Below are 15,511 nucleotides of genomic sequence, written 5' to 3' on the forward strand. Positions count from 1 at the left end.
GCTGCAGACTCTGGGCAGTGAGGGGCTGGCGCTGGGGCTGGGCTGCTCCTGAGGCTAGGGTGCACAGGGCTGAAAGCACGAGGGGACACACACACCTCCTGGAGTACCAACTTCACACTCCTTTTGGGGATACACACGACGCGCGTGCGCACACACACATTAGTTTCGCATGGTCCTTGCCCTCGACCACACACATACACACGTGTGGAACACATGCAGTCCTACAGACTCTCTCCCTTAGTGCATCTCGCACACGTGTGACTACAAAGTCTTGGCCTCACGACCACATGCAGGGCCCTTTGGGGGTGAGTAGTGGGTAATCAGTCTCCAGAGCATTTTTCCCTCCCCAGAGGAACCGCATCTCCTTCCTGGGCCAAGCCTGGCAACTTCTGCTCTGGGTCAGACCCCACAGATCAGAAGATTCTGGGTCCCCAGAGAGGAGTCCACACACATACACACACACATCTCTCTCACAAAAATGTAGAAGAGTATCTTTATAGTAAGTTTATTGTATTTTTTCCTCAGCTCAGGGAGTTAGGGATTGGAATTGGGCAGGAATACAAAGCAAGCAACGGAGAGCTCTGGCAGCAACTGGGTGTTCTTGGAAGAGGCAAGCTGGAAAGAAAGGGAGAGAGAAAGGGCACAGGGACTGAGGAGGATGGTGAGAAAAGAATGGAAGGAGAGGTAGGGGAGGCTGGGGATTCCTGAGACAAGTGGATTGAGAAGAAGAGGAAGAATACTTGTAACCTTAGTTTTCCTGTAACGGAGCATGCGGGGCACGGGGACTGAGGCCCAGCACTGTCATCCTTCACAGGAGGGCCTCTCAGCTGTCCCCTCTCAGGGCTATGTCCCACCCCCTCCCCCTGGCAAAGCTCGCCTGCCAGAGGGTTCTTCACAGGGTGAGTGGTGGGGCACTGGGTACTCTCTCCCACAGGGCCTGCACTCCCAGCTGGTGCTCTCATTAGGAGAGCTGCAGGTTTCGTCCTGTGGTAAGAGGATTCTGCCTCCAGCAGGTGATGCAGGAAGGATTTTAGGCAGGAAGGCTGCTCTCCATGCTCTTGACCTCCCCAAGGCAGGCCCCCCTGTGCTGTTATGCTCCTGTGAATCCCAAGGTACATACTGGGCATCGGTGACTCACCAGCTCAGAGATCTGTGTGGTATTTGTTCCTGTGTTCGGGAAACAGTGGTAGGACGAGGGGTCAGGGAGTTGGGGCTGGTCCTGACTCAGCACTTACTAGTTTTGTGACCTTGGGCAGGCATATGACCTCTCTGAATTCCATTTCTGGTCTATCAGCTGGAGATGCTAATCGTGGTCCTGTCACCACCAGCCTTGTATGTAGGATCTTTCTAAGCTTTAAATAGACAAAACATGTCAAACTGGTTTATAAACTGAGTGTGTTGCTTGGGTGATAAGGAATTGTGTCTGTGCACAAGTGTGAGCTCTGCACGTGGGTGGGTGTCAGAATGGAACAGTAGAGCAGTCAGGAGCCTTTAGATCTGGATCTGTCCTTGACTGGCTGTGTGATCTTTGACTAGTCCCTGCCCTCTCTGGTCCCAAGTTTCCTTCCTGTGCTTTGTGCTTCAAACACCCAGCCTCACACGCCAGGCCAGGGAGGGCTGGTCCTTCGTGCTCCCCTGGGATCCAAGTGGGCAGTAAGGGAGAGAGTTGAGAAGAAATCATCAAAGAAGGGCTAGGGTTTGACTGCATAGGGAAAGAGGAAGCATCAGTGTGAGTAAGCCTCTCGAAGAGGAGACCCAATAGCCAACTGTGGACAAAGAGAGCAGGAGACGCCAGAGGCGCTGGGATCTGCTACATTCATCTGGTCCGCAGGCCCAGGAGCCCAGCAGGCAGCGCAGGGTAGATGGCTGGGGAGGCTGCAAGTGGGAAGCTCTCCCAGGCCCAAGGCCTCAAATGAGGTGACGTGTCTTCTGTAACCGGCTGGAGGATGAGAGAGTGAGAGGAGCAAGGCTACCCCTCCCCAACTCCTTGGGGTTCTGGGACCTCCAAGGTGGCTCCAAGGCCTGTGGCTCCCAGACCTGTCTTCTCTTCCAGTATGCTGATGGCCTCAGGGCCACTGCTGCCTGCCACCTCCCACCCCTTAGCCTTCTGCCTGCTGTCTACCTCTTCAGCCACCCCTTTGTACCTTTATTTCCCCTCCACCACCTCCCTTGGTCCCCATTTCCACCCCTCCTCCCTCCTCAGCTCCTCCCCTCTTCTCTCTTCTTCCCCCCTTTGCCCTCCTCCTAGCCCTCCCATTCTTACACACCCCCCCCCACCATCCTTCTCCCCCCAGTTCCTTACTGGGGGCATTGGCAGGTCTTCTTTTCACTGAGGAGTCTCTTGATCTGAGACATCCGCTCTGCCTGGCGCTGTCCAAGGAAGAAAGAGGGAAGTTGTGAGGGCCTTTGGCCTCCAGAGGGGAGGTGCCCCTTGGAGAGAAGAGTGGGGAAAGCTGGGAGGGCAGAAGCAGATACTGTGGCTGAGGCCATCTGTCCCAGAATTAACTCTGCTCCTTCCTGCATCTCCCTCCCTGGGATCTGGGACACAGCCCAGTCTGCAGTAAGGGAACTCAGTGGTGGGCAGAGAGAAACCGAGCAGAAGCAAGTCACACAGACAGGACACCCTTGTTGCTCTGTGTGTATGTGGGGGGGGTCTGAGGAGGCTCACTCACCCTTTGGCGCCAGCACTTGACACAGCAGAAGATGCAGAACCCACTGAAAATCAGAAAGCCTGCAATCGCCCCCAGCACAATGGCGAGGAGCTTTGGCCAGGCCTGGGCTAATGCTGAGGACAAAACTGCAAGAGAAAGAGGGGTGTTCAGCTCAGTCCTTGGGCTGGGAGAGCAGGGCAGGGAACACTAGGCCCTCACAGATCATTTGGGCTGGAGGGGAAAGTCTGGGGAAAGGGTTTTGCAGTTTAGAGACTACAGGGCACCCTGGGAAGCTAGGAGTAGTGGTCCAATCTGTGTGCCTTACACACATGCCCATGCACACACACTCATGGGCACACACACAAGTGCTTGTGGTCAGGTTTGGAAAGGAGCTGGGATGGGGACTCTTGGTCAAGTGGGCCTCATTCCTGAGCTATAGAGCTTAGGGATGTGGGAACCTGCAAGACCACAGGTGGGTACCTAGAGCCGGGAACTCCCTGCCTCGTCACTCCTGTACCCAGGTACCATCCACACAACCCTCCTCTCTCAGGAGAGTTGGGAGGCTGGGGCCCTGGGTGGTCTGCACCAGTACTGCTCTGGACAGTGCCACAACTGAGGAGGCAGGGGCTGAGGGGTTAGGCCTCACTTACCCTCGACCTTGGATTCCAGTAGAACTTTGTCATTATCACTCAGTAGACACTGCCATACCCCCTGCTCAGGGTTCAGCACCTTCACCAGCTTCTGCTGATTTAAGAACTTTGCAGACTGGTTGTTCAGCTTCCAGCTCAGCCTCAGCTTGGGGGAGCTGGGCCCCAGTACCTCACAGGTCAGTTGTTCCTGGGACTCACTCACTGAGGAGGAACAAGAGCCTGAAGTTAGGAGCCTAGGCCTCTGGGTTCCTGGCCCCTCTATGCTCTAAGCGGAACCAGAACAATTAAAATGACACTTTATGTGGGTGTTCCTCTTTCAGTATTTCAGGGCACATCTTCATGTAATTCTAATAGAGAAAAGACAGCCTTCCAGGTCCAGCAGTCTTGGATTTGAATCCTGGCCCCAATGCTCACAAATGTGTGTCCCTGAGCAAGCTGCACAGCAACCTGAGCCCCAGACAACTATTAAAGGCACAAATATTTGTAATGGGGCCTGGCATGTAGGAAGCATCAAGTATTAGACATTATTACCTGTGGAGCTGTTATGATGATTTAAGGAAATAGGGAAGTGAAGAAGTTGGTGTGGGGCCTGACATTATCATCATCACTATCACGTTCCGAGCCGATTTTATCCTCATTAGGGGAAAACACACACACAGAAGTTGGGGCTTAGACAAGGTCACAGAGGGTGGGGGCTGAGGCAGAACTAGAACCCTGGTTGTCAGCACAGGGCCTTTGGGGATTCTCAGTGCAATGTGCCCTAGGCTGGCTCAGAGATGTCAGGGAAGATATATGGATTCCAGTGTTAGTACAAAGCCAGCCCCTAAACCAGTGCGCCCTTCTTCAGCTCCATCAGACAACCAGGGTTTAGGCAACCCTTTGGGAGCCGGTCTTGGCTTAGAAGGCTTAGCCCCGGGTCAGGCCCTTCCACCTCCCGCCTCTGCCTTCCCCTTCTCAGCCCAGCTCCTCACTTCTCATCACCACGAGGTTCACGTCCTGATGCAGTTGCCCCTGCTTGAGAGACAGGGTCAGTTTTCCAGAACCAGCATCCCGAGGTGAGGCCTTGGGCAGGCTGAAGTGGAGGGGAAGCGTCTCCTTCACCTGGATCCTCCGGTCTTGACGAGTGCTCACCACAGACACCTTCCTGTTCTCCAAGGAGAAGGCAATCCAGGACTGAAGGGAGGAAGCCCCCTCCTCCTGCCACCTCAGCTCCCCTTTCAGGTTTTCGTCTTCGAAGGTGAGTGGGAATGAGAACACTACTGGTTCCCCCACTTTCGTGTAGAATGTGTTAGAGACCTTCTGGAAAGCTGGATGTGGGAAGGGAGAGAACGTGGGTTAGAAGGAGATAGAACAATGAGGGTGTTCAGGGTGGGGAAGGCGTGTGGTGGGGACAGCAGAAAGACGGAAGGGGAGCATATGCACCCAAACACCCAGCTTGCCATTTCAGGCCCTTAAATTTCTATCTACCTCTTCAATCTACTTTCTCATTGCTCCACCCCCACATGTTCCCACAGCAATGCCTCCTCCTCCTGGAAGCCCTCATAGAACAGCCCAGCCAGAGGGGGACCTCTTCCTCTTCAGGACCCCTGGAGCACACAGGGTATTTTGTCTGCGTTAATTAGGTGCTTAGATAGCATCCTTGCCCTAGCTGGAGTGGCTCAGTTGGTTGGGCGTTGTCCTGTAAACTGGAAAGTTGGGTTTGATTCCCAGTCATGGCACATGCCTGGGTTGTGGGTTTGGTCCCTGGTAAGAGGCAACTGATTAGTGTTTCTCTCTGGCATTGGTGTTCCTCTCTGGCATTGATGTTTCTCTACCTCTCTCTTTCCCTCTCTCTAAAATCAATAACCATGTCCTCCAGTGAGGATAAAAAAACAAAAGTTAGCACCTTCGCAAGATAAGAGAAAACATGTGCCAGGCACTGTTCTGAGCGCCTTACATGCTACAGTAACTCTCACCACTATTACAGTGAGCATCATCTGTGCTTTGCAAAAACCAAGGCACAGAGAGGTTCAGTGACTCGCCCGAGGGTAAGTCAGAGCGCAGATTTGAATCTGAGTCCAGACCCTATTCTACCTTGAATCACACAAGCATCTGGGGTGAGACCTGCATTCTGGGCTTTCAGTTTTTCCCGAGGTGGCTACTTCAGGGTTCTAAAGGGTCAAGACAGAATTTCCTCCGGGTGGCTACTGTTCCTGAGTGAGTGGATTTGCCAGTTTAGTGGGACTGGGGAGCTGAGGCAACAGAGAACAGATGTCCTTGACATTCTTCTTTTGGGGCCTCCTCCATGGGTTGTTGGGGTCTCCCACATCCTTACATCCCATGTCCCTTCCTTCCTCCAAGTCCACCAGCCTGAGGAAGAGAGAGCCCGGTATATCCCTCTGTCCCTAGTACCAGGCCCAGCAGCAGAGCAGTCAGAGTTGAGGGAGGGCCTTTCAGCCTCTGAGGTAGGAGACAGTCTGCAGGGGCAAGTCTTACCCAGCACCAAGATGTTTATGTTGAACACCAGTGTCTTCTCATTCTGGGAGACAGTGCATGTCCAGGGACCACTGTCCTGCAACCCCAGCCGGGACAGGGACAGGCTCTTGCCCTCACTCTTCTTTTTATTCCCTGGACCATTCCATTCCACCCAAGGGCTACTGTTAGGAGGGTTATCCAAGGTCAGGGTCAGGCTCTTCCCAGGCAGCAGGCGGATGCTGCTGTAGGTGTCCGAACTGGAATTCACTGTAGAGGGAGCAAACCACCTGTGTCACACGCACACGATTCCCAAGGAGAAGGGAAGAAGTCAGGAAACCAAGAGTGTCTCCCATTACTGCTGCCCCTACATCTCTCTTCTTGCCAATGCCCAGTGGTCCACCCCAGCCCTAGGAGGGGCTACCCTCTCCCCCTCTTGTCTCCTCCTCTCCTTCTCTTTTCTTCCTTTGTCTCTTCCCCTCCTTCCTGTGGCTCCTGCCCTTCTCCTTCTCCCTCTTTAGGTCCATTCCTCTTCCCCGAGCCTGGCCAAAGGCCTGGGGAGGGTGTGAGGAGGCGGCCAGTCTCATCTGGCTCTGGACTATTGAAGTGCCATCAGCTCAGACCCTGGTTTGGGTGGGGGGATGGGAGTGGGGGAGGGGAGATCGGCTGGAGGTGTCAGCACCCCAGGCCTGCTCTACTCACATCCAAACACCCACAACTCCACTACTATCTTTGGCATTTTCTCCACTTCACAGTTGTAAGTCCCCGAGTCTGTTATCTCAACGTTACGGATGATCAGAGGAAAGGATCCTTGGTCCCACAGGAATATTTTTGTCTCCACGCGGTCCTTCAACTTGGAGGCACCTGGGAGAGGAAGTCACATGAAAGAGGTTGGGGTGTGGTGGAGACACGGTACCTCTGGAAGGCAGGGCTCACAACTCCTCTGATATGCATTGCTAATGTCCTGCAGAATCTGCCCTCTTCCTAGTCAGAGAACTCCAGACTGGAGAGGAGGTCCCACCTCATTCATTCACCTGGCCAGGACATCTCACTCATCCAAAATAAAGTAACATCTTAATCAGAGAACACCAACTCCTACATGCTAAATACTCTATGTATGCATCATCTCAAATGATCTGCACAGCAATTCCAAATAACAGGTACTGTTTTGCTTATTTTGCAGATAGGGAAACTGAGGCTCAGAGAGATTGAGTAGCCCAAACTCTTACTTACACAATGTCAGCAGGAACATGAACCAGCACAGTTTCTTTGGAGTGTAATTTGTAATATCTACCAGAATTGCAAATGCACATACAAAACTAAATGTCCGCAAAGAAAGGATAGAAAAACAAATTATAGTTCACTCATTCGGTGGAATGCTATGATAGAAGCATGAGGAAGCTCTTTATATACTGAGATGGAATAATATCTAAGAAACATCATTAACTGAATAAAGCAAGATATTGTATTGAACAGGCAACCATTTGTTGAAAATGGAGGGGAAAATTTATCTATCTACCTATCTGCCTTTTATATGAACAAATATTTTTAGAAGTAAACATAAGAAAATGGTAAACTTGGTTTCCCCAAGTTCCCTGGGGAACAGGAAGTGAACACCCTTAAGACAAGTGTGGGAGGGGAGCTTTTCACTATATACCCATTTCTGCCTTTTGAACTTTGACTCCAGTAAGGGGTAGAGTGGAATTAAAATTCAGGCCTGTTAGGGACACTGTTCAGTACTGTTTCTGGAAAGTTCCTCAGGCAGGGACATGTGGTCTCCTCCAGTCTCTTCTTGCGTCGTATCTAACTCTCATCACCGAGGGAGGTTCTCTTAAGCAAACCCTTGTCTGGTGGCAGCCCCAGAGTTCCCGTGGAGGAGGGCTTCAGAAGCTAAATTTGCATAGCAAACACACAGTTTTTTTACTCCGATGCACATTTACAGGGATGGGAGGAGGGCGGCACACCCAGGCGCCATCTCCCTACACTGGCTTTAGTGTGGGAGAATGGATGTCCTGTTGGCCATGCATCCTCCCTTCTCCACACCTCCAGACCCCATAGTCCCTTTGGGGCTCATCCTTTCCAGGAGACCTGTCTGGAGCACCTGTAGCCCTGGGCACCGCCCAACCCCAGCTCTCCCTCCCACACTCACCCAACACTCCTTTCATTTGTCCCTTCAGTTGTTCCCACCCCACTTGCTCTTTCCCTTGGATCTACACATCGGTTGAGTTCCTCCATTTTTATGAAATCCTACTATATTTCTTTCACAATTTACCAAACTTCTTGAAAAAAGGAACCTTCTCTAGTTCTGCCCCATTTTCCACCTCTATTGATTTTCTCCTCCAGATCTAAGCACCATCACTTTTCTTCATTTTGGACTCTTGTTCTGACATCTACACCTAGGTGTTACCCCAGACTTTGTCTTGGACTTCTTCCACATTTCTGTAGATATTCTAAATTCCACTGCATCCCATCTCAGCTCGGTAGATCACTCCCAAGTTGATATTCTCACCTCCAACCTCGCTCCTCAATTGTGGGCCCACATTTGCAGTGGCCCAAGAGATAATTTTTTCAGATTAGCCTGACATCACCCAAAACTCAGTTGGTTCAAAATGAAATGTATCACTCCTCCCCTAAAACAGCTCTTCCTCTTCTGGACCCATCATGGCCCACTTGCTCAGGCTGTCCCATACTTGGCAAAAGCAATCGCAGGATAGTGTAAAGGTCTAAGAACGTGGTTGGGTCTGAGATAAATTCATGGAGAAGACCAGTGTTGAACCAAGACTTAAAAGAAGTATAAGCAGTGGACTAGAGAGAAGGGGAGTAGTGAGGACATCCAGGAACAGGGGGAAGCTCCAGTGGGAAGGCATCTCAAAGCAGGGAGAAAACCACCTGGGAGTGGAAGTTTCTGGCTGGGAAGCTATGGGAAGTGATGCTAGGGGTGACCGTCAGGCAAGAGCTTCTAGGCTTAGTCTAGCGGACTAAGGAGTGACATGTGCAGGGTATTGTTGCTTAGGAAGTCAGTGCTGCAACGAGTGAAAGAGAAATCGAAGTTGAAGAGACTGTTTAGTAGCAGAGGGAATTGCCAGGCATATGGCCTTGGCAAATGATGATGGTTTTCCCATGGGAACAAAGAAGATGAAACAGAAACACACTTCCAAAAGCAGGGATGGCTACCGTTGGTGAGGGAGGGGAAACAAAGGCTTGACGCGGGATCAGGAAAGTGACACTGCCCTTGTCAGGGACCAGGAAGTTGGGAAGGGGGGCTTCTCTGCAGGAAACTCAAATCACAGAAAGGCAACAAGTACTGACCCCAAAACCTTGAGAATTTTTAGAAAGGAGCCCGGGCTGGTGTGGTTCAGTGAATTGAGTGCTGGCACATGAACCCAATGGAAAGGCCGCCAGTTCAATTCCCAGTCAGGGCACATGCCTAGGCTGGGGGCCACGTCCTTATTTGGGTGCATGCAAAAGGCAACTAATCGATGTACTCAGCTTGATGTTTCCCTCTCTTTCTCCCTCCCTTCCCCTCTCTCTAAAAGTAAATAAATAAAATCTAAAAAAAAAAAAAGAAGAAAGTAGGAAAGAGAAGAAAAGAAAGACCAAAGCTCTAACCCAGCTCTGCCTCTAATTGGGTACAAAAGCTCAGGGCAGGGACTTCCTCTCCCTGGGCCTCAGTTGCCTCACTGTTAAAATCAAAGTCTGGGACTGGAACCATATTTTCCAGGCTTAAACCATTCATATACCTTATACATGATTTTTGGTTGAATCTACCTGTATTATTTATGTAACATATTAAAATAGATTCACTTTTAGCCCTGACTGGTGTAGCTCAGTGGATTGAGCGCGGGCCTTCTAACCAAAGGATCTCTGTTCGATTCAGGGCACATGCCTGGGTTGCAGGCCAGTTCCCAGCAGGGTATGCACGAGAGGCAACCACACATTGCTATTTCTCTCTCTCTCTCTCCTCCCCTTACCCCTCTAAAGATGAATAAATAAAATATTTTAAAAAATAAAATAAAATATAACATAAAATGACTTCATTTTAAAGCGAAACTTTATATTACTGCGATAAATGGAAAGCCAGTATCACTTGTCATAAACAGAAAGCAACTGTAAAACAAAACAAAACACCAGAAACAGAAACAAAAACTAAAAATAAAAAAGTTATTATAATTATCACTTAAAACTAACACTTGTACCTGAGTCTCTGTCAAGCTAAACCCTGTGGAATCCCAGAGTTCACCCAGAGCAGAGCGCTGAACCAGGGATGTTCAATCCTTAATGCTTTTCTCCCTGATTGGGGAGCTAGGCCACCCTACCTACAACGAAACTTGAACCCCAGGGGAAGCTTCCCAGAATTTTGGTTCCAGAAGGATACTTCCAGGTGAACTGCAGGTTCTTCTTCTGAGGAATTTGGCAGGACAGCTCCACTGTGTCTCCTGCCTTACTCAGCACCACTTCCTTCCCCTGAGTGATCCCTGGGAGCAGCAGCGCTAGGTGAAAAGAAGGAGGTCAGGCCCCAAGCCAGTCACTGCCCCACCTCGGGGGCTCATCCCCACCTCTGCATTTCTCAGATAGCCCTTCCTCCCAGGCCATCTGCACCCACACCCCAAATCTGAGCACTCACCCAGTTGCAGCAGCAGGCGCAGGTGCCTAAAAGAGATTCCCTGGTTCATTGTGCTCTTGCTGAGGCAGGCAGGGACCTGGGCCGTCCCCTGCAGAAGGGGCAGAGCCTGAGGGAAATCCAAATGGTTAGATAGCGGGCATTTATTGGGCCTGGAGCATACCGAGATCATAGGCAATCTCTCCCTTCAGGAACCTACAGCCAAGCCAGGGACGTGGAGTGCACACCTCTAAGCAGTATGGAACCACACAGTGCTGTGGCCAGGCCAGGGGCAGTCTCTGTCTCCTGGAGTCAGAGAAAGGTTTACGGAGAAAGGAGCAAATTGGTGGGGACTGAGATCAGGGAGCCAAGTCAGGTCTTGGAGGTCTTTGAATGCTGTGCTCGGATGCTGGGACCTGACCCTGGGCCATGGGGAGCCAGCAGGGGACTTAATGTAGAGAAGGACATCATTAGATAAGCAAAAGGGTTCCCTTGAGCCACTCTGTGAAAGATGAGTGGGGGGAGGCCAAGCCCAGGAGTCAGGATTGTAACAGTCCTGACCGAGGAACTGGGGCCTGAGTGCCCTGAGAATGTGGGGAGAGAGATTGACTTATGGGTCAGTTCTGAGGTGAGATTTCCAGGATCTGGGGCCAGACAGAGTGTGAGGGGCCAGGGAGAGAAAGAGCAGAGGGTAAGGCCCGGCTCACTAGCAGATCGACCCTGTAATAACTCCTAAAAGGACACGCATGAGATGCTGTTTCAGCATTTAGATGAAAGAGCAGGAGCCACTTCCATGAGCTTAGAATACTGTTGCTGGTTGGGGGGAGGAGGCTGCAGAAGGTTCTGAGCAGACCTTAGGAAGGGGCAGCATTAGGTTAGAGCGGTGGTTCTCAAAGTGTGGCTCCAGACCAGCCTCGGCAGCATCACCTGGGAACTCGTTAGAAACGCAAATTCTCAGGCCCCATCCAAAACCTGCTGAATCAGAAACTGGGGTGGGTCTAGCAGTCTGTGTTTTCACAAACCTCCAGGTGACTGATGCAGGCTCGAATTTGAAAACCATGAATTAGATGAAAGAAGAGGGGAGGGGCATCCCACCCAAGGTGTGCGGAGGTGGTGGGGCTGGCCCAAAGAACTGGGAGTCAGGAGAGGGGTGCTGGGGGCTGGGTCCTACTGATGAAGTTTGGGGGAAGATTTTTTTAAAGCCCTCTCCAGTCACCCCACCTGCCTGAAAGAACAATTACCCAGCACTTAACGTACAGTAGGGACTCGATAGAATTTTTTTTTACCAGGGAACTAAGAAGAGAAGATGCCAGGAAGGAGGGCTCAGGAAAGGAAGGAGTGTGGTCACGAGTGCAGTTGTTTACAAATTAACCTGGGGCAGGGAGGCCTTCGGGGGAAAGCTGGGGTAAGAGAGTGGGGCAGGGGCACCCTTACATCTGAAGTGGTTCCCGCTGTTCCCCCCATCCTAGACTCACTGTGTCTTTGGTGAGCAGAAAGTGAGGGGGTCTCCTATGGGATACACCTTTCCTGGGGCCCAAATTCAGCTTAGATGGTTGAGGAAGCTTGGGCATTCTTGACCTCTCCCCCAAATGGTGGTCACTTTTTCTTCCCTACTCCATGATCTGGGGTCTGGGCAGATGCCACCTCCTCCCTCCAGCTGCCTGCACTGCTCCAACCCAGCCCCAGGGCTCAGCTCAATGCAGGAGGCTATGGGTTTCCGGCTGCTGCTTGCTTTCGTGCCTTGGGCTTCCGCTGCTGCCGCCCCAGAGAGCTGCCCTTTGATTTCCACATCCTCAGCCTCCTCAGAGGCGCTCTGCCCCAGTACAGTACAACCCCAGGGTGAAGCTGGGAGGTACTTGCTGGTTCCCAAGGTCCTGGCGCCTCTCTCTCTCACTTCCTCTCCCCCTCCCTCCTTGTTGCTTTGCTCACATCCATGCATTTCTGTATCTATGCCTCCCCACACTGACACACCCGTCTTCAAGTCCCTGGGTCTGTGTCTCCTTCTGTGTCTCATATGCCACGAGGCAATTCTGGCTGTCCCGTTTTTTGGGGGGGGTTGCCTGTGCCTCTTCTCCTTCCTCATCTCTCCTCATTCTGTCTGCCACCAAGCTCTAATTCCTTTTCTTGCCTGTGAACAGGCATCCAGGCCTCCGGCAGGAATGCTGGCTTTCAACAAGCTTTGATCGGAGGTGAGGCTGCAGAGGGTGCATGTGACAGGGATGGCTGCAGGGTGGACAAAGGGAAAAGGACAGATCTGGAGGAACACACAGAGGCCCCAAGGAAAGCAGAAGGTAGGGAGAAACCCAGAGCAGCTCATTAAAACAGCGGCTACGCTCCACACAATCCGTGATCGCACACAAGGCCCGGGAGAGTTCAGACAAGGTGGAGGCAGAGGGGAAGAGATGAAGAAATTCTGGCACGCCAGCCCCCTGCATGAGTGCGCAGTCCAGCAAAAGAGAGAACAAGGGAGCGATGCGACCAAAATGGCAACACGCCTCCCCCCCCAACTCAGAGCCCTTGAGGTTCCTGCTGCCCTCGCCTTGGCCCCCTGAGATGGGATGAGGAGCGAGGCTGGGGAGAGGAAGAGGGCACAGCCCCACCACAACGGCGGTCTGTGGTCCCACGGGCACTTTTATCTTGCCCCCAAGGCTCCCAGGCAGCCCCCTCACGCCCAGCCACGGGATGTGCCCTGACCACACACACCCTCTCTACTGCTTACGGGCTTCATACAACTTCCTAGATACCAGGACCCCTCTAAGGGACCCTGTGGTTCGGGAGCTGCAACCTCCGCCATCCTCTCCTTTGCCTCAGACGCCCACGCTGGGGGGAGACGTGCCCTCCCTCCTTCCCTTACCCCCCCCCCCCAAAGGAGCAGAGCTCCACCTTAGGCCCTCCCAAACCCAGGCCCCTGTCTGCTTCCTCCCAGCACCCACCCTCATCAAAGTTATTTCATTCAACAAACACTTATTCAGTGTCTAAAACTTCAGCGAACACTTGGTCGGTGTCTAAGACGCGCAAGGCCCTTGGTCTACCCAACTCCCTTGGGGCCACCTCGTAACCATGGCCAGGATGGAGGCCTTCGGTACTGAGAGCCTGCTTTCTAGAACCAGCTGGCGGGCGCAGCTTTTATGTCACGGGAGACCTCTTCTATACAGGTGTCCCCACACTGAGAGAGGGAATCATCTGGGGAGTTACGGCTCGCCCTGACCTCTGGGAACTCTGTCCTCTGAGGTGAAGGGCAGCCATCTTGTACAAACGACAGAATCGAGCACAGCCCAAGAAAGTCTCTGTCGCAACACGAAAAACTGGTGATCTCCCCACCAGGTTCTGCTCTCAGCCTGGCACTCTTAAATATTTGCCCCGCGAGAGCAGGACATTCAGGAGATGGTGTTCCACCCCGAAGGACATCTTTGAATGATCGAGAACGGGGCGCTTCTATTTTGAGGAATCTGACTGTACCGCAGAGGCCCCTCTCCCAGAATTGGGCTACGGAGCGGGGAGGCAGAGGCCGCCTCAGGTGCTGCGCTGGAAGGCCGCGGAGGGCTTAGGAAAGAAAAGGCCCGAGGCTGTGGAGTTGTACGAGGTGTCCCATCTCGGGGGCGTTACCTCCCGTCTGCGGCGCGGAGGGGTCTGCACCCCGTTTTCTGACCCTCTAGCCTCCTTTTCCAGAGCAGCCAAGACACCTAAAGCCAACTCTCTTAGAGCCAGTTTTTCCAATGGCACAGTTACCTAAAAACATGTATCTATCACTTTTACAGCATTTCTCACGTAGAGCTCGATTCCAATCCTTTTGGAGAATATTAGCTTTTCCATTCCATTAATCATTTTAAAGCTAATTAAAGGGGAGTGCCTCTAGATATATTGTTCAAAATTCCAAAAATGCACAAAAGTAGACCAAGCGTAAGAATACATATAAGCAGAAAAGACAGTTAACAAAGTGGCTTTAGTTAACATTGATGGCTTTTGCATCAATCACGTGGCTTATAAAATGCCGTAAGTATAATTTCTGGTGTGACTTTTTAGTGATCGGGTTATTGGGAAAATTGATTTTGGGAGAACTGCCTTCTCTTTCTCTTTTTCTTGCTTTCTTTTTCATTTCCCCTTTTCATTTATTTTATAGGCTCCCACCCTCCTTCATATTTATTATTTCTATTTCTTTCCCCCTCCTTCTGTCCTCTTTTCCCTCTCTCCCTATCCTCACCTTCTCCACTCCCCATAGCTAATTTCCTTCCACCTCCTTTCTCAGTCTGAGGTGCCCTCGAGCCCCCATTTCTTTTCCGATTTTGTAATCTGAGGCAACGACCCCCTAAAGGCATCTTCTGGTCTGGGCACCTGGCTGGGCACAGTGGAGAGAGGAGTCTGGCATAGTCCCTGGCCTCCTGAAGCTCACAGTTCCACTGAGAGATCACTGCTGATGAAATGCAAGAGAAGGTGGCCAGAGCTGTGGTCAGAGTCCAGCACACCCCAACGCACCCGCTGCCGCGTTCTCCTCCCTTCCCAGCCCTGCAGAAAGGAACAAAGCTGAGTCCATCCATCTTACCTCTGGGCCTGTGTCTTTCGTCCCGCCTGTGTCTGCCTCTTGCACAGGTGTGCCTGTGTTAGGGGCTGGCAGCTCTGCCACCAGGAGCCTACGGGGGAGAGGGCTTGTCACTCCTGCAGAGATGCACTTAATCGGAGAAACAGGAAGCTGGGTAGTGAGGTTTCTTCCTCCACACCCCAGACAGTCCCAACGTCACCATCTGGGGCAGGGGTCCCCACCCCCTGCCTGTTAGGAAAGATGTTAAAGTGAAAATACCAAAGTCAAGGGGAAAAAGTCAAAGTCAAAGCATAACCAGGCTTTGGAGACCAGAGCGTCACTGTGCTTCTTGCTGGGTGGCAAGAAAAAGGGTCACTGCACTTTTTTGTTGGGTGACAAGAAAAACATCGTGTCAGTGATACTGCAACCTGGCCTGGGCTTCAAGGAAAGAGGTGGGAGGCAAGGGCTGGGCAGGGCACTGGAGAGCTGCTTGCTCCTGGGCCCTGAGGACATTTGTTCACGAGTAGGCACCAGAGACATTGTGGATGGCCCAATGTGGCAGAAAGGGCCTGGGTGGAAAGAAGGACATCTTTCTGAGGCACCCAGAGTGGCCAGGGACCAGACTCTTTCCCTCTGGGTCTTC

The 15,511-nt window shown here is 52.0% G+C and overlaps 1 protein-coding gene across 1 annotated transcript; it reads right to left on the reverse strand.

Moving 5' to 3' along the window:
• Positions 1–488: 488 nt before the first annotated feature.
• Positions 489–15,043, reverse strand: CD4 (CD4 molecule). Its single transcript, XM_037068223.1, has 10 exons — positions 14,893–15,043; positions 10,377–10,482; positions 10,069–10,242; positions 6,455–6,616; positions 5,777–6,022; positions 4,273–4,608; positions 3,302–3,502; positions 2,673–2,797; positions 2,303–2,370; positions 489–1,939 (listed from the first exon to the last, which is right to left on the reverse strand). Exons 2-10 carry the CDS (start codon positions 10,423–10,425, stop codon positions 1,909–1,911), a joined length of 1,392 nt encoding a protein of 463 aa, XP_036924118.1. The 5' UTR covers positions 10,426–10,482; positions 14,893–15,043; the 3' UTR covers positions 489–1,908.
• Positions 15,044–15,511: the final 468 nt, after the last annotated feature.

Source organism: Sturnira hondurensis, unplaced genomic scaffold (assembly GCF_014824575.4).
Source record: "Sturnira hondurensis isolate 20B ecotype Veracruz unplaced genomic scaffold, ASM1482457v3 Scaffold0017436, whole genome shotgun sequence".
NCBI lineage: Eukaryota > Metazoa > Chordata > Mammalia > Chiroptera > Phyllostomidae > Sturnira > Sturnira hondurensis.

Bases quoted from the DNA above. Each gene is read 5' to 3' on its own strand.
- CD4 (XM_037068223.1), bottom strand. From the start codon at position 10,425: ATGAACCAGGGAATCTCTTTTAGGCACCTGCGCCTGCTGCTGCAACTG. The intron at 10,243-10,376 runs GTGAGTGCTCAG...CTTTTCACCTAG, and splicing joins GCGCCTGCTGCTGCAACTGG to CGCTGCTGCTCCCAGGGATC. The intron at 3,503-4,272 runs GTGAGGAGCTGG...GTTCCTCCTCAG, and splicing joins GAACCTCGTGGTGATGAGAA to TGAGTGAGTCCCAGGAACAA.